The sequence below is a fragment of the Candoia aspera genome, chromosome 14 (genome assembly GCF_035149785.1).
Source record: "Candoia aspera isolate rCanAsp1 chromosome 14, rCanAsp1.hap2, whole genome shotgun sequence".
In the NCBI taxonomy this organism is placed as follows: domain Eukaryota; kingdom Metazoa; phylum Chordata; class Lepidosauria; order Squamata; family Boidae; genus Candoia; species Candoia aspera.
In genome coordinates, this window is record NC_086166.1 from 5,072,911 (window position 1) to 5,100,119 (window position 27,209).

At 45.4% G+C, this 27,209-nt stretch overlaps 1 protein-coding gene across 1 annotated transcript; it reads left to right on the forward strand.

Moving 5' to 3' along the window:
• The first annotated feature begins 312 nt into the window (after positions 1-312).
• On the forward strand, positions 313-26,572 carry ADAP1 (ArfGAP with dual PH domains 1). Its single transcript, XM_063315188.1, has 11 exons — positions 313-781; positions 3,782-3,912; positions 5,287-5,378; positions 6,807-6,889; positions 14,873-14,985; positions 17,277-17,423; positions 21,018-21,101; positions 22,265-22,327; positions 24,348-24,419; positions 25,625-25,853; positions 26,434-26,572. The coding sequence occupies exons 1-11, from the start codon at positions 697-699 to the stop codon at positions 26,460-26,462; spliced, it is 1,128 nt and encodes a 375-aa protein (XP_063171258.1). The 5' UTR covers positions 313-696; the 3' UTR covers positions 26,463-26,572.
• Positions 26,573-27,209: the final 637 nt, after the last annotated feature.

Below are 27,209 nucleotides of genomic sequence, written 5' to 3' on the forward strand. Positions count from 1 at the left end.
GCCTGCACCGCCTGGTGTGCTTGGCGCATCTGGGTTGGTTCGCTCGCCCTTCCAGTCCCTGCTTGACGCAGCCTAAAGGCAGGGCGCCCCTCTCCACTCCGCGCCCCGCCGCTGCCTCGGCCCGGGGGGGAAGGCGCAGCAGCCAGGCCAGCGGGCGATGTTGGCAACCTGGCGCGCCGCGTCTCACCTGGCCCGGGCAGCGGGGCTCGCGCCCGCCGGTCCGGCCCCGCGGCGGCCACTAGGGGTCGCGCTCGAGCCGGGCTGCTCCTAGGTGCGCGCCGGGCGGGCAGCGGGTTTGGATTAATTCGCTTTTTTCTCGCTGGCTGGCTGGCTGGCTGGCTGGGGCTCCTCTCCGGGGCCGGAGGCATGCGGAACCGTCCCCCGCGCACGGAGGCATCCTCCTCCTCCTCGCCCTCCTCCTCGCCGCCGCCGCAGCCGGCCGCGCAGCCCGGGCGGGGATGCTGAGCCGCGGGGCGGCGGAGAGACCCCGCCTGGCCCGCCCCTCCGGCTCCCCAGGGCCCCTCGAGGAGCGTGGGGGTCTTTCTGAATGAGGCAGCCCCCCCACCCGGCGGGGAGGCGCCCTGGAGACTCACTTAAGGCAGAGGCGAGCAGGGCAGGGCGGCAGAGCGGGAGATCGCCTCCCCCGCACGACCCCCCGGCGCTCCCCTCTTCGCGGCCCCCCCGCCCCCCCCCGCCATGGCGAAGGAGAGGAAGAAAACGGCGCTGCTGGAATTGCTCCAGAAAGAAGGGAACGGCGGATGCGCTGATTGCCAGGCCAGCGGTGAGCAAGAAGGGGAAAGGGGCGGGGGTCCGGGGGGGGACGCGACCCGGGCAGGTGCATTCGCTCCCGGGACCTGCTTTGCCTCGAGGGAGAAAAAGCCTCTTGCCCCCCCTCCCCACTCTAAGTGGCAGGGATGGGGGGGCTGCGCGTGTCTCCCTCCCCCGAGGAGCGGAGCAAGGATTTCGGCGCGGTTTGCGGAAGCGCTTCCTCGCCCTCCCCGCCTCAGTTTCTCCACCCGCGGCTTCTCGGTGCACTTTTGCGGGAAAGGAATGAAAGAGGAACCGGGGGTGGGGCGGGGGGGGGGAGGAAGGGTGTCTCCAAGGAGAGAGAGAGAGAGAGAATGAGAGGGATGACAGGGTGCAAAGCGTGGGCTGCTTTCCCTTAAGAAAAGCGGAGGACCCCACCCTCCATAGATCCTGGGGTGCGGGCGGAGAGCCTGCCCCGGACTGATCCCCCCCCACCAACTCAGCCGAAGTTGCCAACGTATGCAGGGAAAAAAGGCTCCCCTGGCGCTCCTTGGGGCGCCGTGCCTTTCCCGGGAACTTGGCTAGGAAGGACCTGGCAGGTGGAACTCTTCCCCGCCTCCCCCGCTGCCCCCCACCCCGTCAAAGGCGCGGAGCTCTTGCCGCGGCGATCCTGGGGGGCGCCGGGCGTGGAAAGAAAGCCGGCCCGGGGCCGGACGGGAAGGCTCGTCCCCCAAAGGAAGAGAAAGAAACGGGCCTGCCCCCCCCCTCCATTCGGGGACCTCTCCCCGTTCTCCCCCGCTTTCTCCGGCTGACGTTGCAAATGCTGATGTCATAGCATATGCCGAGCGATCGGGCTCGCCAGCCGCGAACTGCAGTGCAGATTAGCCACGGGGATGCCGGCTCCAGCCGGGGTCCACGGGGAGTTGGCCCATTTTGGGGTGGGGTGGGGTGGGGTGGGGGTGGCGAGGTCCCTGCCAGGGGAGCAGAGAAGAGAGGAAAGAAGAGGAGGAGGAGAGAGCAGGCTTGACCAGGGTTAAACCACTAATCTCTGAGTATTGGCTTGATCTGGCAAGCTAGTTTGCTTGCTCTGGGAGGGATGCAGAAGCCAGGTCCGCCTCCCTTCTGCACAGCCCGCTGGGAGAGGTCTGGGGGGCGGGTGAGTGGGTCTCCCCCACTTTGTAATCCCCTTAAATGGGGGTGATGGGGCTGGGTGCACCCCCTCCTTCAACTAGGAGGGGCCATCTGGCTTCCTTGTGTTGCAGGCTGTTTTTTCTGGGCAGCCAAGATAAACCAGCTGGGCTCGTTGTTTGCTTAGGAGCTCGTTCTGTATTCTCTTTCTCCCTTTTATTTTTGGGGTGGTGGGGGGGAGGGAGAAATTCAGCCCCAAATGCAGCCTGTGCGGGATTCCCTGGCTGCTGCTGCTGCTGTTCTGCTCTGATTTGTAGTAAAACTGCAATTGAAGCCTCTTTTTAAAAACCCAAATAGTATATCCCCGCTTCTCTCTGCACACACACAGACGCACTCTAGGACTATTGCACAGATTTGCTCCTTTAGGGAAGAGTGGTGGGGACACTGTGCTTTGCCTGCAGGGGAATCCCAGTTTCAACAACTGGGTGGGAAAACAACCCCCCTTAAAAAAAAACTCACATTGCTATTTTTATTTATTTTTGATCCCGCCTTTATTATTTTTATAAATAACTCAAGGCAGCAACACACATCTATTACTCCTTCCTCCTCCTATTTTCCCCACAACAACCCTGTGAGATGGTTGGGCTGAGAGGGAGGGACTGGCCCAAGGACACCCAGCCGGCTTTCTTGCCCAAGGCGGGACTAGAACTCTCCTGCCACGCCTGATTGGCTGAGAGAAAGGGACTGGCCCAAGGTCACCCAACCGGCTTTCATGCCTCAGGCAGGACTAGAACTCACAGCCTCCTGGTTTCTAGCCCAGCGCCTTAACCACTGGACCAAACTGACTCTAGATGGATCTACTAGATGGATCATCAGCCTGCTCATGATAGCAGCTCAGGCAATTCCCACGTGAATCAGTTCTTTGTGCAGAATCATGAGGTCTAGAACCATGCTTTATTTTTAAGGGAGAGCAGCTTGGGGACATGGCATATTCTTTTGCATGCAAAAAGTGGTCCCAGGTTTTATCCTGGCACTTCCGGGAAATGTGAGGAAAGAACTGAGGAAACCTCTTCTTGATTACTCAGCATTGCACTTAATGTTTGTCACCCAGATCCTCCTGCTGTTGGATTTTAGCAGGGTGTGAAGGAGCACTTGTTGTATAGGTCGTCCTTGTTTAGCGACCACAATTGGGACTGGCAACTTGGTTGTTAAGTGAAGCGATGGCTAAGTGAAACCGCAGTGGGGCTTATGATCTGACTTCAGCTTTCCTTTGCTCTACAGACCTGTAAAGGTCGTAAATGCAAGGATGGTCGCATTTTTCATCACTGTCGTAACTGAATGGTCACTAAACAAGGCAGTTGGATTACCAATTGAAATGATTTACTGTGATCTGAGAACCATCCTGGGCATGACGATAACCTAGCAACGATATCATATATTATATGATTGTTGTAAAGGTGCCCACGATCATTGCCAAATTCTTTTAGCTCCAGTGTTTTACCTACAGCTACTTATGCTGCATAGGGACGCGGTGGCGCTGCGGGTTAAACCGCTGAGCTGCTGAGCTTGCCAATCGGAAGGTCGGCGGTTCGAATCCGCGTGACGGGGTGAGCTCCCGTGGCTAGTCCCAGCTCCTGCCAACCTAGCAGTTCGAAAACATGCCAGTGTGAGTCGATTAATAGGTACCGCTTCGGCGGGCAGGTAACGGCGTTCTGTGTAGTCATGCCGGCCACATGACCACGGAAGTGTCTATGGACAAACGCCGGCTCTTTGGCTTTGAAACAGAGATGAGCACCGCCCCCTAGAGTCGGACACGACTGGACTTCATGTCAAGGGAAACCTTTACCTTTACCTTTACTACTTATGCTGCAATGCTTTTTTGTTCCCCCAATTTTTGTCTCTGCAGATCCGGACTGGGCATCTCATACCTTGGGGGTGTTCATCTGCTTAAATTGTTCGGGGATCCACCGCAACATCCCCCACATCAGCAAGGTGAAATCCGTCCGCATGGACGAGTGGGACTGCGGGCAAGTCGAGGTAATTTCAAAGCAAGGGAAGCAGGCCCTCCCGGCTTGGTTAAACAATCGGAAGAGACGGGTGCAGGGTAATTTATGCCTCAGCTGTTTGAAAAGGATCTGCAGCACAATGTGATGGGGTGAGAGATGCCAGCCGTGGTCCTGTCTGCAGTCACAACCGCAGCTTATGTCAGGCTAGACCAGGCTAAGAAACCAAGGCCGTGTTGGCCAGGACTACATTGGTTGTAACCACTGCAGCCACAGAATCTTGCAAGTCCCCCCACTCCCTTTCTCTTCCTGGGAACTAGACAGATCAGCCTTTCTCAGCCTTTGGACCCTGGAATAGCCCTTGCATTTAAATATTCATCTTACTATATATCTGTGCACTCTATTTTACCTTATAGGATTTTATCTCACTCTTTTATCCTTTCTTTATCTTACCTTACTATACTTTATCTATTTCATCTCATTTCACTGTATCTTACTGTGGCTGATGCCCATGCTTTGATATAGTCAACCGATTAATCAATAAAGTATATCTATCTATCTCAGGGTTTCTCCACCAGGGTTCCGTGGCACCCTCGGGTTCTGCGAGAGGCCACGAGGGGTTCCCTGGGAGATCAGGATTTATTAAAAAAATTATTTCAAATATTTTTCAGGCCTCGAGGAAGGAACCCCTGCCCATTCAGGCTCAAAGATAGGCCAGAAGTTACAAAATTATTGTATCTGTTTCATGGGTAGGCCTGTAGGTATGCATTAACAGTGTTCTTAACCTGAAAATAAAGAATGAAACTTACCTTTTTGATGTGAAGTTGCCCGGATTTGAAATAATGTTTTAAATAAACCGTGACCTCCCCGGGAACCCCTCGTGGCCTCTCGTGGAACCCAAGGGTGCCACGGGACCCTGGTGGAGAAACCCTGAGATAGATAGATATACTTTATTGATTAATCGGTTGACTATATCAAAGCATGGGCATCAGCCACAGTAAGATACAGTGAAATGAGATGAAATAGATAAAGTATAGTAAGGTAAGATAAAGAAAGGATAAAAGAGTGAGATAAAATCCTATAAGGTAAAATAGAGCGCAGAGATATATAATAAGATGAATATTACAATTCAAAAACTGTGTGTTTAGGTGAATTCATCACCTTTGCATGCAACTTCCAAAAAAGTCTAGTTTTAGGACCTGAGCGGAGAACAGATCACTTCTTAGGTCACATTTATGCAGAAATATTGAACATTCAAAGGAGTTCACAAACTTTTAAGCAACACTGTCTATGCTGAAGCTAAGCAGATTGTCAGATAGGTCGGTAATTTGAAGGGAGACTATCTAGAACTTTTTGGTCAACTGAATGAGTTAATAATGGACTTCTTAAAACATGTGTTTGTTTGCAGTTCATGGCTTCTACGGGAAACACTGCCTCCAAAGCAAAATATGAATCAAAAATCCCACCATTTTATTATAAGCCAATTTTCTTGGACTGCCTGTAAGTACCCACCTTCCACTCAAGTGTTTTGGGGAGAAGTCTCTTTCATGCAACTGCCACATCTGTAATCTCCATCCCAATACTTGTTTCTGCTGATTTTTTTTAAAAAAGAAACTTCAATGAAACTTGATTGATTCAAAACGCTGGGAAAGTCGTCATCCTTGGTGCTGCATAGGATTGTAACTGCATAATTTCTCAGCTGTTGGACATTATAGATAAAAACAATAGCTTTGCTTTGCTTTTTTTTTTAATATACAGTAACTATTGCATTGTTTTGGGTTATGAAAAAAAAAAACCAAGGTTAAACTATAGGTAGTCCGCACTTAACAGCAATTCGTTTAGTGATGGTTCGGACTTACCACAGTGCTGAAAAAACAACAACCTGCAACCGGTCCTCACACTTACGACTGCTGCAGTGTCCCTGCGGTCACCACATGATCACAATTTGGGTGCTTGGCAACCAGTTCACATTTATGACCATCACAGCATCCTGTGGTCATGTGATCATCATTTGCTACCTTCTCGGCCGGTTTCTGGCAAACAAAATCAATGGGGAACCACTTGATTCACTTAACGACTACATGGTTCGCTTAACGCCCATGGTGATTCACTTAACAACCGCTGCAAAAAAGGTCATAAAATCAGGTTGGATTTGCTTAATGACTATTTCACTTAGCAATCAAAATTCCAGGCCCAATTATGGTTGTTTAAACAAGGACTGCCTGAAGTTTGTAGAAAAATAAATTGCATGTTTATACATAGCGAAGGGGATAAAAGATGAATTATGGAATTTATTACATGCCACTTGACTTTATAATGCTCCATTAGGTGACCCATACAACCAGTAAGTTCCATGAGATGTGCAAAAACTATAAATACTTGAGATCGTTTCTTCTTTTCCAGGATTTTTGGACTCTTTTGCCTTTTCTCCTCGTTTTCTACATTTGTCTTGGTCTCCATGTTGCCTCTTTGAGCTGAGCAATTTGATGCTGTGATGAACATTGACTTCTGGCTTGCAATCATTTCCTCCAGCCCTCCCCCCAGATAATGGGTCATGATCACCTTGTTTTGATTCTTCCCTTCTCCATCCTTGGTGTTCCTGGGGGAAAAAAAGATCTCCAGAACTTCTAAGGATCCAGCTTGAGAAAGATATTTTCCCCTAGAATAGTATTCAGTCTCTAAACTCTGTGATGGTTACACTGTTTGACTGATGCAGCTGTTGGGCCAATTTCTATTTCTTCTCAAATATGTAATATATTTGGAGGCGGGATCTGGTTTTTCCTCCATTTTTGATTGATTAGAGGAGAAACAGTTCCAAATTCCAGTTAGTATCCTCATTTATTTCTGGAGAATGCCTGCTTTCTGTGAAGAATTCATCATTCCAGTGTTGTTTAAACATCTTTTTACTGATTTTCTATTTTTTGCCAGAGTGCTACGAGAACAGTGGATCAGGGCTAAATACGAAAGGGAGGAATTCATTTACATCGAGAAGCAAGAACCTTACTCTGCAGGTAATGGCGAAGGCTCTTTGTTAGCACAAATGCAAATGTTTACTGTTCAGAGTTCTTATTTACTTAAGCCTCTGGGAAAGAGGCTTTCTGCATACTTTGGTTTCCACTTTTAGCCATAGTTCTGTGTGGGGTCCAAAATTGGGGAACGGTGATTAGTGAGGATGGGGACTACATCAAATCTTGATTTTACATCTTAGCTTGTTCACACTTAACAGTTTACACCAACCGCTTTTCTCTGCATTCAGCCATCGGGTGGCCTTGATGGCAATATGCAAGAATTGTTATCTAAGCAAAACATTTTTTAAGTGCAGAGAAATGAGATAACATTCGCAATCAATGATTCACTGGGGTATAAGAACAAGGTCCAGCACAATCAGACTTGCAAGATGTGGTTATTACAGTTCAGGGTTCCCCCAAGTGGTCAGTATTGATGCCCAAGGGTTGATGGGACTATCCAAGAGGTCAGTGAATGGCTGGGGGTCAAAAGGGGGTCAGTAAATGTCAGTAAAGGTCAATAGGTGGTTGATAAATGATGGGAGGTCAGTTGGGGTCAATTAATCTATTTGGGTCTCTGTAGAGCTCCATGCCAGTCCCTAGTCCTGAAGGTGAGGTGGCTAGTGGCAAAACAGCGTGACCCAGGATTGGATGGTCAGCTGCCAGTTGAGAGTGGCCTTGAGTTGTCTCTGCTGTCATTATTACTTGTAGTACTATTAGTTAAAGTCGTATCTATTAAATTATTTTCATATAATAAATGTTTGGGGGTTGATGAACAATCTGAAACTTCATGAAGGGGTCGATGAGCTGAAGAGTTTGGGGACCCCAGTTATAGCCAATCTCAATAAAGTCTAATTCTGTTCTCCCTGTGGAGTCGATGTCCCGGTCTGGTCGACCTGGTGGAGCTGACAGTGCTTAGTTTACAGGTCAGGAAGAAGCAAAGGTACACATTTTATGTCTTGCCGCGACTTGTTTGTATGGCAGGAAACCATCTGAATAGGGCTGGAGTGTTAGAATGAATAATACTGCAGGTGGGCCCCAAACACTGAGTGGTGTTTACAGGCCAAGGGTACACTGTGACATCTGTTCAATTAGAGATTTTATATTGGTTTTGAAATGAACTGTTGCATCTCCACCCCAGTCCTGTTTAGATCTCTGTTCCAACTTTGGCTGATCTAGAAAAATGCTAAGTAGGATTAAGCCTGGTTGATCCTTGGTCGGAGTGCATCAGGAAATCCCAGAGCTGTAGGCTGGACTCAGAAGTTACAACAATAATGGTAACAACAGAAAGTTTTGGAAGGAAGTAATGGCAAGCTACTTCTGTACTTTTTCCAAGAAACGTAGAAGGACATGTCCATCTAGTCCACAGGAGAGGTGCTCAACCTGATAGTCTTTCTCTTCTGCGTTTGTTCTATAATCTTGTTATCTGACCTTTCCTCCACAGTGCTCATGGCAGCGTCCATGAAGTCCTTCTTCCACATGTTAGCCTCATAATAACCCTGTGAGATAGGTGATATTTAGAGTAAGAAGTTAGACTGTGGTTCCCCAACCAACATGATGGCAGCCCTAGGATTTTGGAATTGGATCTTGTCAACCCTTAGGTGGAATCCATAACCTACCAGATAATCTTTTCTAACCTGGCCTTCTGCATAGCCCAAGATGGTCTGATTTAATTTTGGGTTACCATCATTGCTATCAGAAACAATGGGATCTGTGATCCAGCACCCCTGGAAAGCATTTCATTACGAAATGTTGATGTGCATTAAATTCCAGAATTGTTAAACTCCCATCTTAGATTGTTACCCTCTTCTTATGACCCTGAAATGGTTGGGGACATCTCAGCCCAAAAGGGGTATGCCGTAAGACCTGTCTGCTTTCCCTTGGAGAATGAATCATAAACAGGGATGCTAAGAGCAGCAATTTTTGTCTTCTGGCTTGTGTTCCAGATGTATTCCTCTGTTTGTTCTTGATGCATTTGCTATACGGGTGTGCAAGAACTACTTCTGTTTCAGAGAAAGAAAAAAGAAAGGGTAATTTCAGTACACCTTGCATGCTCATTTTTTTTAATCCGTTCAATCATGTCCGGTTCTCGGAGTCTCCGTGGACAAGTCCCTGCAGTTTTTTTGGCAAGGTTTTTTTGGCGGTGGTTTGCCATTACCTCCTTCCTAGGGCTGAGAGAAAGTGATTGGCCCAAGGTCACCCAGCTGGCTTCGTACCTAAGGTGGGATTAGAACTCACGGTCTCCTGGTTTCTAGCCTGGTTCCTTCACCACAACACCAAACTGGCTCTCGTGTCTTAGAAGATAAATGGGTTCTTAATAAGAAACAGTTCCATTGCTGAAAGTCTTATAACTCTCCCTTTCACGTCAATAACTCTTGTTAAAGAAGACTCTGATTTGTGCCTGAAACAAGGATTTACTTTCAGTCTGTGCGGTCTTGGTCCCCCTGCTCCCTATGTGAATTGCTCTCCCTTATCCTAGCTCACCTTGGAAAGAGTTAATATTATCTATCAGAAAACTGAGCTCTTCAGTGATGGGCCCAAGGTCGTCCAGCTGGCTTTGTGCCAAAGGTGGGATTAGAACTCACGGTATCCCAGTTTCTAGCCTGGTGCCTTCACCACTACACTAAACTGGCTCTCACAGGCTCACTAAAGAGACCTAAATAATTTGATTTATTTTTACCTGGCCAAACAGGATGTTTGGACCACTTGTTCAGAAACAAGCAAGGATTGGCTCAAGCTAAGAGCTGTCCTAAAATTAGTAAGACACATACTCATTTGGAAACTGATTGGTTTTTGGTTTTTGCATTCTCCCTGTGAATGCTTAAGAGATTGGTCTGTGTGTATGGTGGAAATAAGCTACAGGTACAGTGGGAATGGTTAACATAGACTCAACTTTATTCTAGATCTTGGTACATTACAACTCCATTTTTCACCACTGGCTGGGAAATCTGGACAGCCGGGAATTAAAGTCCAGCATCATTGAGTATTAAGGAATAGTTGCCCTCTGCACTCATTCATTGTTTCTTGGAAAGAAGGAAAAAAAATGGGGTGAAATGGAGTATTTTAGAAGTGGGCAGATCTGTCTGAAACACCCTCTCTCTGCTACAGGGTTTTGTTTATGTGTGTGTGTGTTTTTTAAACAAATCTGTCTTTAGTGGGTTGTAGTGATTTTGGAACCTGATGCTCTGACCTGAAGATTCCAGGATTATTGATGAAAAACACCAAACTTCAGAACATTAATTTTAAAAGCCCTCCTACACCTTCTGGTGGATCGGTGAGAAACGCGTGGGCAATAAGAGCTTGCTGACTGGGGAATTCTGGGAGCTGAAGTCCAAACATCTTAAAGTTGGCAAGGTTGAGAAACCCTGTCCTACATGTTGAGCCAACTCCAGGTTTTCATCTCCAGCATCTGTGGGGGCTGGAATGGGCAAACAGACCAACCTCATGCCAAGGCAGATCGATCTGTTCCTAAATTCACTCTCTGAAACTCTTCTGGCACAGATTACTAGTTCCTCCCTCGCAGGGCTGATCGGAAGCCAAAATACTTCTCTATGCTTGTTTCAGGGCAGGGCATCACCCAGGCTTTAAAGAGTGAAGCTGTTCCTTGGCATTTCATCCCATGGGAAGGAATGGGGTGGTTGGAGGGAAAAGCTGCTATGAAAAAATAAAAAATGAAAACCGGTTCCCTATGCTCCATGTAATATGAATCTAACTTTAAAAAAGACCATCCAAAGGGAAATAACAAACAAAGTGACTCCTTTTGGGAAATCTCAATACAAATCTGACTTCAGAAACCGTTTTAACCTCAACATACTGGTTTTGTGTGACCGTGACACTTGGTTAACAAAAATCAGAAAGCATCGGGAAGCACTTTTTAAAACAAATGAATTTTATTACAAGGCATAAGCTTTTGTGAGCTGATGTTTTCAGATTTTAGCCTACCATGGATTAACCCAACTTTCCTTCTACAATGCTTATTCACAAGAATTTCAGTTTGCTGTCAGGGCTGGGGTGAAAAGATGTGCAACTATATTTTGCTTTTGGGGTGGATGTTCCTGTTAGCGTAGTCAGCTGGCCTTTGATTTTCAGATCCAACAGGCAAGCCGTTTGCTTCTTGGCGCCGGCAACGTGTGCAGAAAATGAGAAACGGTTCAACGGATTGGCACCCCTTCCTTACAAGGAAAAGCAAAAGATTTTAAACAAGTTAGTGCAGGAGGGAGAGAGGGAAGGAGAGGGAAACAGCTGGCTAGAGAACAGCGGGCACAGCAGTTACAATATGATGAATGAGGGGACGTGGAAATGGTGCCAGCACGTCACACAAAGCTAAACATTATGGCTTAATAAGTCACAGAACAATCTATGGGCTGTTCGTTTTCTCCTTCATGTCCCTGCATCTGAGGATGACTTAGTGCTCCCAAAACAAGCCATAATCATCAGGCAGTTTTAAGCCGGTGCTTGTAGCTGTTCAAGAAGCCTAGCTGGTTTTGGTGGTACTTTCCCAGAGATTTTGACCAGGAAGGCTTTCCTCAGCTGGTTTCCTGAATTCCTCTAACTCACAGATGAGAGACCCTGTGGTCATCTAGAGATGATTGGGCTTTGCCTCCTGTTATCTCAAAACATTGGCCACGTTGGGTGGGGACAATGGGAACAGGAGTCCAACAATATCTGAAGAGCAAGAAGTTCCCTGCCAGCATTTGGAGGCACTGGTGACTTCAAACCAAGGTTTTCTGAAGGTGGAGGGTGTATCCCAGCAGTGAGTTGTGGGTTCTCCTGAGAGGCTGGCATGGACATTACAGTGTGGATGGGCTTGTTTAAAAGGTCCAAGCCAAGGTGTAGAAGCTTAAAATAAGATTTTTGGTGCTCATTATGTGAAACACAGAAGCTGCACAAGGACCTCTCTTCTTCTTGACTCCAAGGAAAATGCATAAAACAAGCCTCTTTCATCACTGGGCCTCAATCCTTCGTTCTGTGGACAGCTCAACAATAGTATTGTTGTTAAGGAAACAGTGGGTGTGCGGTGGAAATGGTACAGCTGGGAACACGGGGGTTGCAAAGCTGGGGTCCTGGGCAAGAAGGCATTGTTGGGGCAACACACAGCAGCTTTCATGGCGTCCTCATGAGAACTTTGGTATTTCATATTCCTCATTATCTCAAGATGCAACATACATGCTCTGGCTTTCCTTCTCAGTTGCACTGAGGACAAATGGGAATAGATCCTTCTAAAGGACACTAAAAGCAAGTTAGGGAGAGACCAGTGCAGATGTGAAGGAACTTCTGTAGAAATGGCATCAAGTTATAAAAAAGAGAGCATTGAGAAATGTTCTCGCCAATATTAGACTCAAGGGCTGGTTGGATCGGAACCAAGAAGGAAGAAGTGACAGGCTTGGGGGAATCTTAAAACATGTACGTTGAAAAAAGGACGTATCTCTTCTGCCCCAGATCCCCCAGGCAATCTAAGATGGGTTTATTTCTGAGGTCAAATCAAAGACCAGAAAAAGTTGAGGTTGCCAGATCTCTCTGGCAGGAATTGTAACCGGTCCAGGTTTTCTGACATGGTACACCTTTACCTCAAGTAGGAATCTTAAAGAAGTCTGTGATAATTTTCTTTGCAAGGGATCTTTGCAGGAATATCAAAACTAGCATCACATAAACTCTGCTAGATTTTAACCAGGTCCTGAGGTTCCTCCTGAGATACTTCTGTGTTAGATGGACAGGTACCCAAACCTTGTATTATAAAGGCTTTTTCAATTGTTACAAGGTGAATGGACATCTCCCTTTAGCACAGCCTTTCTCAACCTTCTGACCCTGGAGGAACCTTGAAATATTTTGGGGGCCTCAGGGAACGCCTGCACATCCAGGCTCAAATATTGGCCAGAAGTTACAAAATTATTTATATTCGCTTTGTGGGTAGGCTTGTATATCTGCATTAACAATGTTCTTAAACTAAAAATAAAGAATGGAACGTACATCTTTAATGTGAAGTTGCCTGAATTTGGAATAATTTCTTAAATAAATTGTGATTTCCCAGGGAACCCCTAGTGGCCTCTCGTGGTACCCAGGCATGCCACAGAACCCTGGTGGAGAAATCCTGGTCTCATGTGTATTAGTACAAATATCCAAGGATGAGATAGCCAAGCAAGTTATCTTTGTGGTAAAGAGCATTTTAAAAAAATCAGACTGCTTTTCTCCCCTCAGGCTGCCAAAATTAGTCTTGCTCTTGTCAAGTGTGTGTGGTTTTTTTTAAATAGATGTATATTTTTATGATTGAAAGCTGGCTGTTTTTGGAAGGGAAATGCGAGCTAGCAACTGCGTTCTCAGAGCTGTTAGGAAACTGTCTCGTGAATCGAATTTATCTGCGTGCTCAAGAATGAGGCTGGTGAAATGGTGCCTGGGCAATCTTTCTGTGTGTGCTTTGAATACTTCTAGCCCAGGGTTTCTCAACCAGGGTTCCATGAAACCCTCAGGTTCTGCAAGAGGTCCCTAGGGGTTCCCTGGGAGATCATGATTTATTAAAAAAATTATTTCAAATTCAGGCAATTTCACATTGGGTCGAAAGGTTGCAAAAGGCTGATCTAAAACCTTCTGATTTTTGAAAGTTGGTTGATTAGATTAAGCTGAGCAGGGAAAGGAAGAAGGTCTCCTTCAAGATGGGCATCCAGCACTGAAATTGCAGATTTGGATGACTCCTGGGGGGAAAAGGCAGCCTGGAAATTGGCAAGAGGGAATCTCCATTCAGTACATCACTGAGCCTTGCAGAGAACATGATTCATCTGGAGAACTGCGTGGTTTCTAGCTGTTGGACTCCAGATGATCCAGAGGCTGAGGGCTAGTCTCAAAGGGGGTCTGCATTTTAACCACCTAGCATCAAAGTTTGCAAAACCGTGTTGCCCATCTCAGGCAGCAAATTATTGTCTGGGTTCATGCAATCCCATGAACCCCACCCGCAGTTTGGGATGATCTGAACTTGAAAAGCATCAGATCCCTGGGTATCTTTATAACTGATTAAGGGAACAGCAGAAAGAATGGTTTTCCAAATTCCAAACAGCCTGACCAGCTTTGGCGAGCTTCCAGGTCTGGAGAACGTTGAGACCAAACACTCAAGAGGTATTTCTGCATTGTTTGGTGATAACGCTTCTTATTTTTTGGAGACCTTTCCCCCCCCCCCCCATAAAATAGCTTTCCTCAAACCCAGCTGGTCTTCTGTGGCTGGAAGGCCATATCTAGGTCACTTTCTTAACAACAGCACAGAAAATAGTGGCTATTGTTTATTTATTTATTATTCAAATTTAATTACCACCCACCTCCCACAAAAGAAGGACTCTGGGCGGTTATTGTTGCCTTCTACATTTCTTTTTTTCACTTTCCAGTCTAACTTGGGCCTTCCTGCTGGTCTCCTTTCCAGATGTGAAGCTGTTCCAACCTTGTTGGGTTTTCCCATGGTCATTCAAGTCTTGCTGCCCTTCCTGGAATGCCAGAAGCTGGGGAGCAGAATTTATTTCAACATTGTCATTGCAAGTCTCATGTGTTTGTAGAGGGATTGGGATTTGATTGGAGAAGGGTGGCAAGGAGGGTGTCTCTTTCATGCAGGATTCTCTGAAGACGTTCTTAACCATTGTTCAATGTACAGTAGATGGTTCTCTGTGCGTAAGTTTGCCACAAAGAGAATTCTTGGCTGATTGGATGGGACATAGTTATCCTAAGATTAAACAAACAAACATACAGCTGAAAACACTCCTTCCAAATCATGGTTTCCTCATAGGGCACTGTATCCATGTAACTTCTGTTCCATAAGCACAATCCTGGATAAATCTGGAGCTGAGTTTCCAACAACCACCAATCCCCAATCCCACAGAAGTTGGACCTGTTATTTCCACAAGGAGATTATGGATGATCTGCCACCAGGCAAAGGAATAATCCAGGTTGCATCTTCTTTGCAAACATGGCCACTGCTTTCAGAAGGAAATGCTGCTTTTTCTTGTTTCTCCACAGGTTACCGGGAAGGATTTCTTTGGAAGAGGGGCCGTGACAACGGGCAGTTCCTGAGCAGGAAATTTGTCCTTTCGGAAAGGGAAGGTTCCCTGAAGTATTACAACAGAAATGATGTAAGAGTGGTGGTGGTGGTGATGGAGAGGTAGCCCCTCTTTTGAAGAATGGGCCATGGAGGGAACATTAGGAGAACCCACCTTGTCTCTCATTTGTAGATTTTTATTATTTATATGGTGCATTGTGTTCTCTGGAGGACATGAGAATAAGGCTGTGCCCCAAAGTTCTCAAAAGTACTGTACCCACAACACAGTTGAGTTAGTGGCCCAGGGGTTAGTCTGTTGAAGGAACACCAAGAAGAGGTCAACGGACCTTATCAGCTAACTCCCAGGAGGTTAAATTTAGTCAAAAACAGAGCCAATCACACACAGCTTTAAACCACTCCACCCCATCATTTGGGATACTGAAACCCAATCAACTGATCCATTTTGCCAGCTTCCTCCCCAAGCTGCACATGTGGTGAGAGAGGACGGCCATTCCAGGTAGAAGGAGAATACTGTTTTTTCTCTCAAGGTTGTATGTCTGGAAGACTGGAGTTCCCAGCATACTGGGTTAGGCTGAAGGGGACTGAGTAAATTGTACTCCTGTTTGTGGTGGGAACTCAGTCTTTATGGTGGTGCATTGTGTGAACCAGCCCATCATCTTCTTCTGAAACATGGTGGATCTAGTCTTTTGCTGCATTAGCTGGCTTTATGCTTCGCATGTCAGGTGAACTCAGCCAGAGACAAACCACGGTCAATGTCTAGTAAAGGGGAAGCAATAGACAGGTTCTCCTTTGAGTGCAGAGCTTTGCTGGGGCAACAGCACTCTTTGCGAGTCGCAGAATTGTCTAGTTCAACTGCCCGCGCAACACAGGATGCTCTAGTGCAGTGTTTTTCAAACTTGGTAGCTTTAAGGTGTGTGGACTCCCAGAATTCCCCAGCCAGCATGGGAGTTGAATTCCCCAGCATGCTGGCTGGAGAATTCTGGGAGTTGAAGTCCATGCATCTTAAAGCTGCCAAGTTTGAAAAACACTGCACTAGAGCATCTCTGACAGATGGCCATCTATAAGGAATGGTCTAGCCCATTGTTTCTCAAACTTGGTAACTTTTAAGATATGTTTTCAACGCCCAGAATTCCCCAGCCAGCATGGTTGGTGCTGTCCAAGGTCCTGACAGTTCCTAACATTTCAAAAAGGCCAACTGCTGCTTCATCTCTTAATTGATATGACTCAGCTGCTTCCCTTGGTTGGCAAAGAAATGAGGATTGTGACTTCCTGTGTTGCTCCTGGACTATCTGGAGATCTGTAGCCAGAACAAAGGGCAGGCAGTTGTCTATGCTCCTTTGGAGTCAAAAAGGCATTATCTTTGAGGAAGTCAGAATTCACTCTGCTCCATCAGATTTTTTTTTTTTAATCATCGTTTTCTTGGAAATTTCTGAAGACTCTTTGCATTGCTGAGGTCAACTGCCAGTTAAAAAGAGAACCAACTCACTCTGGAGGATCCATCTCGCTGATCTCCCAAATTTCTCCTGTGTTTTCTGAATGTGCCACACATTTAAAATACATTTTAAATCATGAGCTTGCCTTAACTCCTGAATGAGTACAAATTCTTTCTCCCAATTTTGTTTGGGCTTGCTGAGGGTCCTCATCCAGCTCTGGCCAGTTCTTAGCAAGATTACAGATTACACAATCTGGGCCATTCTCATTGCCTTTCCTGATGGGACTCCAGAAAAGCAAAGGAAATGTCTGTGTTTGTCCCACAAGCTGAACCAGGTCAATTGCGAGCCTGGGAGGTATTCCTACCATATGCAAAGCTTGGTTTGTGATAACCTGGATTAAACTTTGTGACAGGATAGTAAGTGAATCTGGGCTATTTGGTTAGTTCAAAGATTTTGGTGCATTATTCAAGCCCAAGGAAAGGGTCCCTTCAGGAATCAGGTTGAGACGTGTGACACATGAAACCATGTTACTGTTAAGTTGATTTAGCTTAGTTAAGATATTAATTAATAATTAAGACAAGTTATGCGTACCTAAAGAAAGAGTCTGGTAGCACTTTTTCAGACAAACGTTCTTGAAAGACAGAAGCTTTTGTAGCTCATTAAAGCTTATGCTTTTAAATTAAATTCATTATATCTGAATGTGGCTCTCCTCCTACAGTGTACCTAACCAGGATTCCTATGCAACATGGACCATTAGCGGAGCATTTCAGAATCTTTCTACCAGACCCTGCCAATCTGGTCATTCCTAGAGGGCTTAGCAAATTTCTGGAAGTCCATCTTCCAGCAGAAAGCAGTTCACAGTGTCCCAGATATGGTGTAGCCGTTAAATGTTGTGGCTGTGGTCACGTGTCATTGTGGTTTTCCTTGCCAGGCCAAAGAACCCAAAGCGATTATGAAAATCGAGAATCTCAATGCCACATTCCAGCCGGAGAAGATTGGAAACCCCCATGGGCTGCAGATCACCTATTTGAAAGACAACAGCACAAGGAATATCTTTGTTTACCATGAAGATGGCAAGGTGGGGACTCTGAAGTAAGAAAGGAAGCACCCTTTGAGTGGGTTTGCATGTTGCCAAAGGGAGCAGCAGAGGAGTGTGCGTGTGTGGATCCAGAAGTGACGCCAGATAGCGGCCCTTCTTTTGGCCTTGTTCCCCTTCATTAATCTCATGAAATTAATTGGAAACACACTATTATTCCTGTCTCAAAATATCTTACAGTGACTATACAGCTGCCCCCTCTCAGAACAGCACTGGTTTTTTTCCCAGGTACTGTCACTGCATAAAACCAGGCTTAAGTGGAGCTTAGCAGGCAATCTCCAGCCCCAGAAAGCATGTGTAGAAAACAGCAGAGAACAGGTCGCAAGGCAATTGATCCAGTGGGTTGCAAATATTTTCAGAGGGGGCAGCTGTTCCTTTAATCAAGACTGGCCAGGCAAGATTTAAAGGCAGAGGACTAACTGTCTCAGCACTAGCGAAGCTTCTTCTGAGAGTCTTCTAGTTCAGACTTCCAACTCCCAGCTTGACTCCCTGTCCACGTAGAAGCTTGGCCACCATATGATTTGTCACAGACTTCTCCTGAGATTACTTTCAACTTCCCACTCTGTTTTACAGCCCAAGAATGTCCAAGTGATCACTCATCCATGGACTAACCAGGCCCAAACCTTACTTTTTTGAAGACAAGACAAGGTTGTCCAGGTGCTGCCCACTGCTGGGGCATTTCCCCAACCTGGTGCCCTCTCCATGGGTTTTAAGAGACCCTCCTCAAATTCTCAGCCAGCATGACTGTTGGACACGTTGGCTTGGACTGCTAGAGAGCAGATTCTAATTGGCGTGGAGAAGCTGCATTGTGCCATATCTTCTTGCCACATCTTCTCGAAGCTTCCAAAATAAACATCTCTTCCAGGTGATGGAATCTGGTCACCTCTGATTTATTTGTTTTACCCTCTGGAGGGTGGAACTCTGCGTACCAGCTGGCTGCTGAATCCTACCTTCGTGCTAAGCTTTCTGCTGCTCATTGAGCCATAAAATGTCATGGCAGCAGTTGGCGAGCAAATGCTTCTGAATCTTGACCAGTGAAGCTGTTGTTCTTAGATTGCTCTTTCCTCCTACCTGTATCACCTCCTTTGAGTTGGCCTTGGCTGCAGATCTTTTGCTCCCTGTGCTTGCTGACTGAAGCAAGTGAGCCTAATCAGCCCAGAGCTGGCTGAGGGCCACATTTTTACATGCAAGCCTACTCCTCCTGCGCTCTCTAGCCCAGTGTTTCTCAACCTTGGCAGTTTGAAGATGTGTGGACTGCAACTCCCAGAATTCCACAGCCAGCTTTGCTGGCTGGGGAATTCTGGGAGTTGAAGTCCACACATCTTCAAACTGCCAAGGTTGAGAAACACTGCTTTAGACAAATGACTTCCAAACTTCTTTTTGCCCCCGACCTTTCTCTTACTACAATTGGCCAAAATGAGCATTTTTAAGGGAGGAACCACCCCAAAATTGTAGTGGAAGCCTAACATCAATTAAGCAGAGAAAACCAAAATTCAAAAAAGGGGCTTGAAATCCCAGTGGAAAAATTGCATTTCCTATCCCTGGTTGTGTCTGTGCAACAGTTGCAATTCAGGAGATAACCAAGTCTTTCATTCCTGAGTTTAGTTCAGTGGCCAAAAGGTTGGATCACATTTTATTGCTGGGTGGGGATAGCAAGCCGTCCCTTGTAGGCCTCCGGTAAGCCAACACTGTCATTTTATATGCAACCGAATTCCTTTTTACAGCTCCGTTTGATCTATTTATTTCATTTATATACTCCCCAATCTCCCCTTGCTGCAGGAGTGATTTCCAAATATGAAAACCCGAAGCCACACATTTAAAACCACAACAAACCACAGGAGGCCATGTGAAGAAGGGGGTGGGTCTTCAATCCTGTGCTCTGGAGCTACCATCTTGACTTTTTTGACCCCTCCTGTGAAGACCCTGGAGCAGGGCAGGGTCTTAATGTTTGGGGAGGCCCTTAAGATCTCTTCTGAAGGGCCTCCCCAAATATTCCCACCACCTAAGCAGTGACAGGGCCTTCTTAGCAGTGGCACCTGGCTACGGAATGTGGTCCTCCAAGGGTTTTGCCTGGCACCAACGTTGGTTCTCTAGTCAGCACCAGGAAGAAATCATGGTATTCTCCCTACCAGTTTGACTATTTTACTTCCTGGTAGACCCGTATCTTGAATTCCTTGGCTGTGACTGAGTCCTTTGCTATGGAACCTCATGCTTCTACCCCATATCATAGTTTTCAATTGATAAGCTGCCACCTGTAGCATAGGATTCTTAACCAGAATAGTGTCACTCCTTGAGATTAACCAAGTCATTTGCTGTGGGTGTCCTTCTCCACAGCCTCCTGTGGGTGTCCTTGTCCACTGCGGGTGTGACTTGACCCTACCACATATGACACAGGCACACCAAGATGCCCCACCCAGCAGGGTTTCCTGCAGCAGATTGAGACATAATCTGTTCGGGAAGGTAGCGTGCAAAACAGCAGCTAAGCTTCGTAATTTCCAAAACACAGGAAACCTGTGGGGGAGCCTTGCTCAGCCTGGTTCCCACCAGAGCTTTCAAGAGAAAACGGAATTCACAAAACTTCAGGTCCAGCAGGGTTGCTAACCCACAGCAGTTTTGTTTCCTGCTGCGTTGCTTCTGAGTTGGGGCATCGTCTTTGCCTGACATCACTGCCCCTGTCTTAACTGCAGGATATACAATACTCCGGAGAAAATGTCTTAAGTCCTGCATTGAGTCAAAATGTCCCCAGTGCTGTGTTTAGGGGCTTTTCACTGAACTGAAATGGTTTGAGATGACAGCTAAAATATTATGGGTTATATAGCTGTATGTATGTATGTGTGTGTATATATCTATATCTATCTATCATCTATCATCTCTATCATCCATCCATCTATCATCTCTATACTCTATCTATTTATCTTCTATCATCTATCATCATCTCTATCATCTATCTATCATCATCTCTATCATCTATCTCTATCATCTATTATGTCTATGTCTGTCTGTCTGTCTGTGTCTGTCTGTCTGTCTGTCTGTCTGTCTGTCTGTCTATCTATCTATCTATCTATCTATCATCTATCATCTCTATCACCTATCATCTCTATCTATCATCTATCATCTCTATCTATCTATCTAATCTATCTATCTATCTATCTATCTGGCTGTATATAGCTTATATAGATTTTAGTAATGAGTACTATTACAATTATTTTAATTTATATGCCATCTTTTTTTAACTATAGTGCACAAGATAGCTTGCAGATACCCAGAAATTAGAGATTAGATGAAAATGTACAGATCTAAAACCAGCAACAGCCCATTTGTGATAAGTGGCTAGAGTTTTTAAACCCATTTAGCAAAAGGAATGCAGACTAACTGCCACTGAATGAAGTAAACCTGCATAGAATAATATTGAAAGTGGAAACTTTGCTGGAGACTGGGGAAATGAGATACTAGGGATATTGGGAAGAGCTGCATTTAAAAGCCAGTGCCAGCCAGCTCCATGAAGGATCATACAGAATGCCACTGAAGTGCACATTTGTGCACATTTATTTACACAACCATTCTCTTGCTGTTCAGGAAATGGTGGACTGGTTCAATGCCATTCGGGCAGCGCGATTCCATTACTTAAAAGTGGCGTTCCCTGGAGCCAGCGATATTGATGTGAGCTCAGCGTTTCTTCCTTCTTCTTTCCCCCATTGCTTATACCAGTGTTTCTCAAACTTGGCAATTTCCAGATGTGTGGACTTCGACTCCCAGAATTCTCAGCAATGGACAGGCCACCTGAGGAATTCTGGGAATTGAAATGCACACACCAGGAGGGCACATGGTCCAATCATCTGGCCTGCTATAAAAGAACTTCCTTTCTTTCTAAATGTGAAACAATCATGCATAATTTCAGCCCATAGATCAGCGGTTCTGAAAGGGTTGTCTGGGGACCCTGGGTGTCTCCAAAACCCTTTTAGGGGGTCTGTGAAGTCAAATCAATAAATATTTTTCTGTTTTAATGTCTAATACAGTCAATATCGGTAGATTCAACCCACATAAACCAAAGCTCTTTGGGGTCCCCAATCATTTTTAAAAATGTAAAGGGGTCCTGAGACCAAAATGCTTGAGAACTGCTACCCTGGATGAACACCAGTATTTCTAATGAATGAACTCATTTCTTAAACAAGGAATTGGGAGTAGGAATTGAAGAGGTATACTTTGGGTCACTTCTGTGCTCAAAAGCACTGATGAGCCCTAAATAAAATACAATTTAGTGCAAGTGCCCAATGATCTAATGTGTCTTCATTTGTACCAAATGTGCAGTCCATGGGCAATCTTTCCTTTTTTATCCACACCCTCCTGCTGCAACAATTGATGGACAGGGACCTTTTCTTTTGGCTTACAGGTAGTCCTTGCTTAACGACCACAACTGGGACCAGAATTTCAGTTGCTATGCAAAGCAACAATTAAGTGAATCTGACCTGACTTTACAACCTTTTTTGTGGCGGCCGTTAAGCAAATCACTGCAGGCATTAAGTGAACCATGTGGTCGTTAAGCAAATCACGCGTTTCCCCATGGATTTTGCTTGCCAGAAACCAGCCGGGAAGGTCAGAAATGGCGATCACGTGACCACGGGGATGTTGCGATGGTCATAAGTGTGAGGACCGGTCATAAGTCTGTTTTTTCAGCACCATCATAAATCCAAACCATCGTTAAATGAATGGTTAAGTGAGGACTACCTGTATCTGATTTTATTCTCCCTGCTGCTTAATTTCTGCATTGACAATTGCCTATTGTTTCTATTGCCGATCCCCATCCTATCATTTGAATATTCTAGCTGGTGCCAAAACTTTCAAGGAATTATCTGAAAGAAGGCTACATGGAGAAAACTGGGCCAAAGGTAAGACAAGTATAATCTTTTAGGCCAAATGCAACTTTATAATTCATGGTGCTGCTGAGAAAAGTTGGGGTGGGGAGAAAAATAGTGACCCATAAATTCTGATCCGGTCTAATATCTAACACGATGTGCACAAATCATGGTGCTTTTGACCACATTTCAGGGTTGGTTATTTACTTCATCCAAATGCTTCTGCCAGTCCTACTGCAGAGTGTGTTATGTTGGAAAGTAGAAAGAGATGCTTGAAATATTTCCATTCTGCTAGTGTGCTTCGGCTGGGAAACCCTGATTACTGAAAGTCTAAAATAGGTATCTCATTATGTTCAAAGGGAATTTGATCAGGAACTTTAGCTTGCACTGGAAAGCTGATATTTAGTATACATCGTCAGCCCCCAAATAGGACATTTGTAGATCTTTCTCTTGAAATGGGGGCTGATGACGGGTAGCTTCCCCGAATGACCAAGTTATTTCTATGCTTGATGGACAGCTGGATATCTCCTAATAGTTCATCCCGGAATAGCAGGCTGAAAGTACTAGCTATTTGGGAATTTGGCTGACTAAAACGGCTTCAGATGGGAGAGGACACCATCTGATGTTCGCCAGAATCTCAATCAAGGCTACAGCTATAAATATGGTGTTTTCCAAACTCAACATGGATCCATTGTGTAACATGCCCACGGATGAGCGAGTGTGGGCAGCAGTGTGCCTGCACTTAACATCATAACCCGTATATTCTTCCACAAAGCGATGAATGACAGTTACGGTTTTCCTCCCCTTCTTTTGATCCTTACAACAACCTTGCAAGGTTGATTAAGCAGAATAATCGGGACTGGAACCTGGGTTTCTCCAGGCCCGGATAAAAATTTCAGCTGGGTTCCCTGCTCTTCAATCAACTTCTGGGGGCAGACAGGCAACCTTTGCTCACTTCTTTATGTGTTGCAGTCTCTCTCTCCTAATTAAGATTAACCAAGAAATTAATTATTTTCTTGTTGCTGCAAGCCAAGAGAGTTTTAATCAAGCTGTCCATCTCTGTGCTTAACCAATTCATTAGGTACAAATTAAAACAAGCCTAAGGTTTGCACCAGATTTTGAGTGTGTATGGGGGGGGGGAGGAGTTGGAGAGGTTTCTATGGATCAGCACTGTTGTTACAAACAATTTAATACAATCAGCATAATCTAATTTATGCACAGTTTTTGCAAGATGCTTTCCTCCCCCCTCCCCTTCCTTGGCTCCCAAGGGAAATTAAAATATCAGAGTGTGGCAGAGATTCAAAAAGAGTAAAGGCGGAAGTCCATGCTTATTTTCCAATATTCAACATTTCTGCTTCTTTCAGGGTAGGGATGTACATGCAGAACATTCCCACCCACACACTTCCAGAACTTTGTGATAGGGACTAGAAACTTGTAATTTTTTTTAAAAAGTGGACGTGGTTGTTTTTAGGGATCTGGATTCTGTGGCCAGCATTGCATTCTGCATTTTTGGAGGTAGATAAAATGGAAGAATAATGATTACTGCCAGGTTATCATAGCTGGGATTTGAACCCAGGTCCCAGTCTTTAACAACTATGTCACACTTAATGAGTTCCTGTTTGTTCAAAGTCATAATTTGCTTTGTTTGGCTCTAGCTCAGTGTGTGGCCTGAATACATGCACACCAATAAGCCATAATTTTAGGCTTTCTCTAATCTGGGAATCCAGCCAATTGTGGTTTCTTTAATAAACACTTATTTTAGCAAACTATGGCTCCACAGGATGTGAGCTTAACCCCTCACCTCCTCTTTATATGGTCTGAAGAATAAAGCAAATAAGCAATACAGATGCTGAATTTCTCTTCTCCTTTTTTAAAAAGTATAGTTATACATGTACAATTACCAAGACAATCTTTAATCTTAAAAAGTAAAAAAATTAAAAGGAAAAACTAAGAAGGAAAAGGAAAAGAAAAAAAATCTGCCTTGCATTTTGCATTTATCAATAATCACTGGTTTACTAATGAATGTTTCTTTCCCCTTTTCTTTTCCTTTTAGCAAACGGAAGGGTTCAAAAAACGCTGGTTCACCATGGATGACAGAAGATTAATGTATTTTAAGGATCCTTTGGTAAGAGTTCATAGCTGGTCTCAGACAGGTTCTGGAGTTAGAAACCTCAGAAATTGTCCAGAGTGAATATGGAACAAATCTTAAATGCTCTGGGGGGTTTAATGTTCTGTTTTCTCCAAAGTTCCTTAAAAAAACTTGGTCTTGCAAGACCTAGTGAAACAAGGTGGCTGTTGAAGCTCAGATTTCAGGCGAGCAGAGAGATGAAGATGAGGAAAGGAGGAAGAAATTAAACCAGGAGAACCAGCATGGCTGGCTGGGGAATTCTGGGAGTTGAAGTCCACACATCTCAAAGTTGCTGAGATTGCAAAACTGCTCTAGGTGCAGGACTCTCTATTTCTGGTCGATTTCATCCTGTTGCCTTCAAGCCTCTCCAGATTTTTTTAAAAAATTCTCTTTCTCTTCTAAAATATAAGCCACTCCTTTTAGCTTGAAGAGGGAGAGAGAGAGAGAGATTTTCTTTCTTTAGGGCAACCTTTCTCAACTTTTTTATCCTGGAGAAGCCCTTGAAATAATGTTCAGGTCTCAGGCAGCCCCTGCATAAAAATTATTGTACCTACAGCTAGCGTTGCATGGTCTTCTTCTTCTTAGCGTTATTCCCGCGCTGTGGCAGGGTCCGCTTGTCGGCATATCCGTCTCCATTTGACTTGATCCAAGGCATCTTCAGGGGTGACGTTCACACATTCCATGTCCTCCTTAATGCGGTCCATCCACCGTTTCTTGGGTCTGCCACGGGGCTGCCGGCCACCAAGGTCCAGGCGCACGGCTGTTCTCGCCACCGAGTCTTCTTTGCCACGTATGATGTGTCCACACCATCTGAGCCTTTCTCCCGCAGTTTTGCCACTGCGACTCCCAGTCGTTGTCGGACGTCATTGTTCATGGCATGGTTGAATCGCGTTAGTCCAAGGCACCATCAGAGCATTTAGGGTTGGGGGGAAAAATACTTTTTTTTTTTAACTTTGTGCACCGTGCAATGCTATGGTGCTGATGCTCCGATAGCGTTGCACGGTGCACAAAGTTAAAAAAAAAAAGATATTCCCCCCCCTCATCATGACCTTTCATGGAACCCCAGTTGAGAAAGGCTGCTTAAGGAATTATTGCTGTTTGGGGCTTCAGATCCTATCCCCATCGACAATTTTCAGAGCGATGCAGAAAAATGGCTTGTGCCAATCCCTTGAAAAGACTGAGTGTTGTGCTTTGTCACCTAGGATGCCTTTGCCAGAGGAGAGGTTTTTATTGGGAGCAAAGAAAACAGCTACAAGGTCTCGGAAGGGCTCCCACCATCCACCCAGGGAAATCACTGGCAGCACGGCATAACCATCATCACCCCTGACCGAAAATTTCTCTTTGCCTGTGAGACTGAACGCGATCAACTGGAGTGGATCTCAGCTTTTCAGAAACTAGTCAATAGGCCGATGTTGCCACAGGAATACGCAGGTGAGGCTCCAGCATCGTGTCTCTGGGATGAGCCATTGCTCATACAATGCTGGCTAAGTCTTAATCAAAACTGTAATTGGTGGGCACCATTTTATCTTAGAAGAGGCATTCTCTCTTGCGAAGCAGCAAAGGAAGAAGGCTTCTAAGATAAAATGTTGGCTACGTCTTAATCAAAACTGTAATTGGTGGGCACCATCTTGTCTTAGAAGAGGCATTCTCTCTTGCGAAGCAGCAAAGGAAGAAGGCTTCTAAGATAAAATGTTGGCTAAGTCTTAATCAAAACTGTAATTGGTGGGCACCATCTTGTCTTAAAAGAGACATTCCAAGACATTTAATCTTAGATGCCTTCTTCCCTTTGCAGCTCTACAAGAGAAAATGCTTCTTCTGCATTCTTCTTTCACAGAATGGAATGCCTCTTCTAAGACAGATGACATTCAGTAGAAACTTCTTTTTCCAGTCCACCTCATTAAGCAGGATGTATTTTAGATCAGTTCAAAGAATCTAATCAACTAAACTGTTATTTGGTAAAGAGGCCGCAGCTTCCTGGGTTATCTAATTTTTTTCTCTCTCTCCTTGCCAGTGGAAGCCCATTTCAAGCATAAACCATAGTGATGGTCTGAATCAAGATTGGTTTACAACACACAAGGACATTGGTTTTGTTTTGTTTTTTTGCAAGGCTAGCAATGACCAAAAAAATAAATTACATAATTAGCGAATCATTTTAGACTACAAGTTGGGAGGTGCAATTAAAATGCTTGAGCTGCGGATGATGGTGCTGCCCATCCAGAGGAGACCGAAGTCACAGGCCACAGCGGCCTTGCACTTCCCTGGGAATGTCGTCCTTGAATACGTATGAGGAGGGTCACCTCGATCCACCAGTTAAAGAATGATCTCTGAAGATTTGGAAGAATCCTGACCTGACATCCTTCTTTTCCTGTCCTTTCCTGTGTTGGGCTCTTGGCTGCCCTATTATGGTGACATCTTGTGTCGAACAAGGTTCCTGATGGGTTTCCATCCTCTTCAGCAGCCAAGAGGATTCATTCAGAGAATGTAGCAGAACCTGGAAAATGTCTATGGAAGGTATCGTTCCTGATGCTCAAACTCTGGTTTGGGACTGGTCAGGGGTGGGAGGAATGGGAGGAGTGAAGCCAGAAAGACGTTGTACATGATGTTGAAATTTGGACAATGGACCTCCATCGTCCTGCTGTCAGATGCCATGGAGGCATCACTGAATACGTCTGTTCTACTGGCCCAGCCTTGTTCAACTTAGGGCTCTCCAGGAGTGTTGCTAATTACAAAATCAGGGAATGAAGACCCCAACACATCTTGAAGATGTCAACTGAGGAGAGGCTGGAT

What these genes read in the sequence shown, in the direction of transcription:
- ADAP1 (XM_063315188.1), top strand. Translation starts at nt 697, where the DNA reads ATGGCGAAGGAGAGGAAGAAAACGGCGCTGCTGGAATTGCTCCAGAAA. An exon ending in CGCTGATTGCCAGGCCAGCG is followed by an intron (nt 782 to 3,781) that starts GTGAGCAAGAAG and finishes TTGTCTCTGCAG; the next exon opens with ATCCGGACTGGGCATCTCAT. An exon ending in TTTACCATGAAGATGGCAAG is followed by an intron (nt 17,424 to 21,017) that starts GTGGGGACTCTG and finishes CTTGCTGTTCAG; the next exon opens with GAAATGGTGGACTGGTTCAA.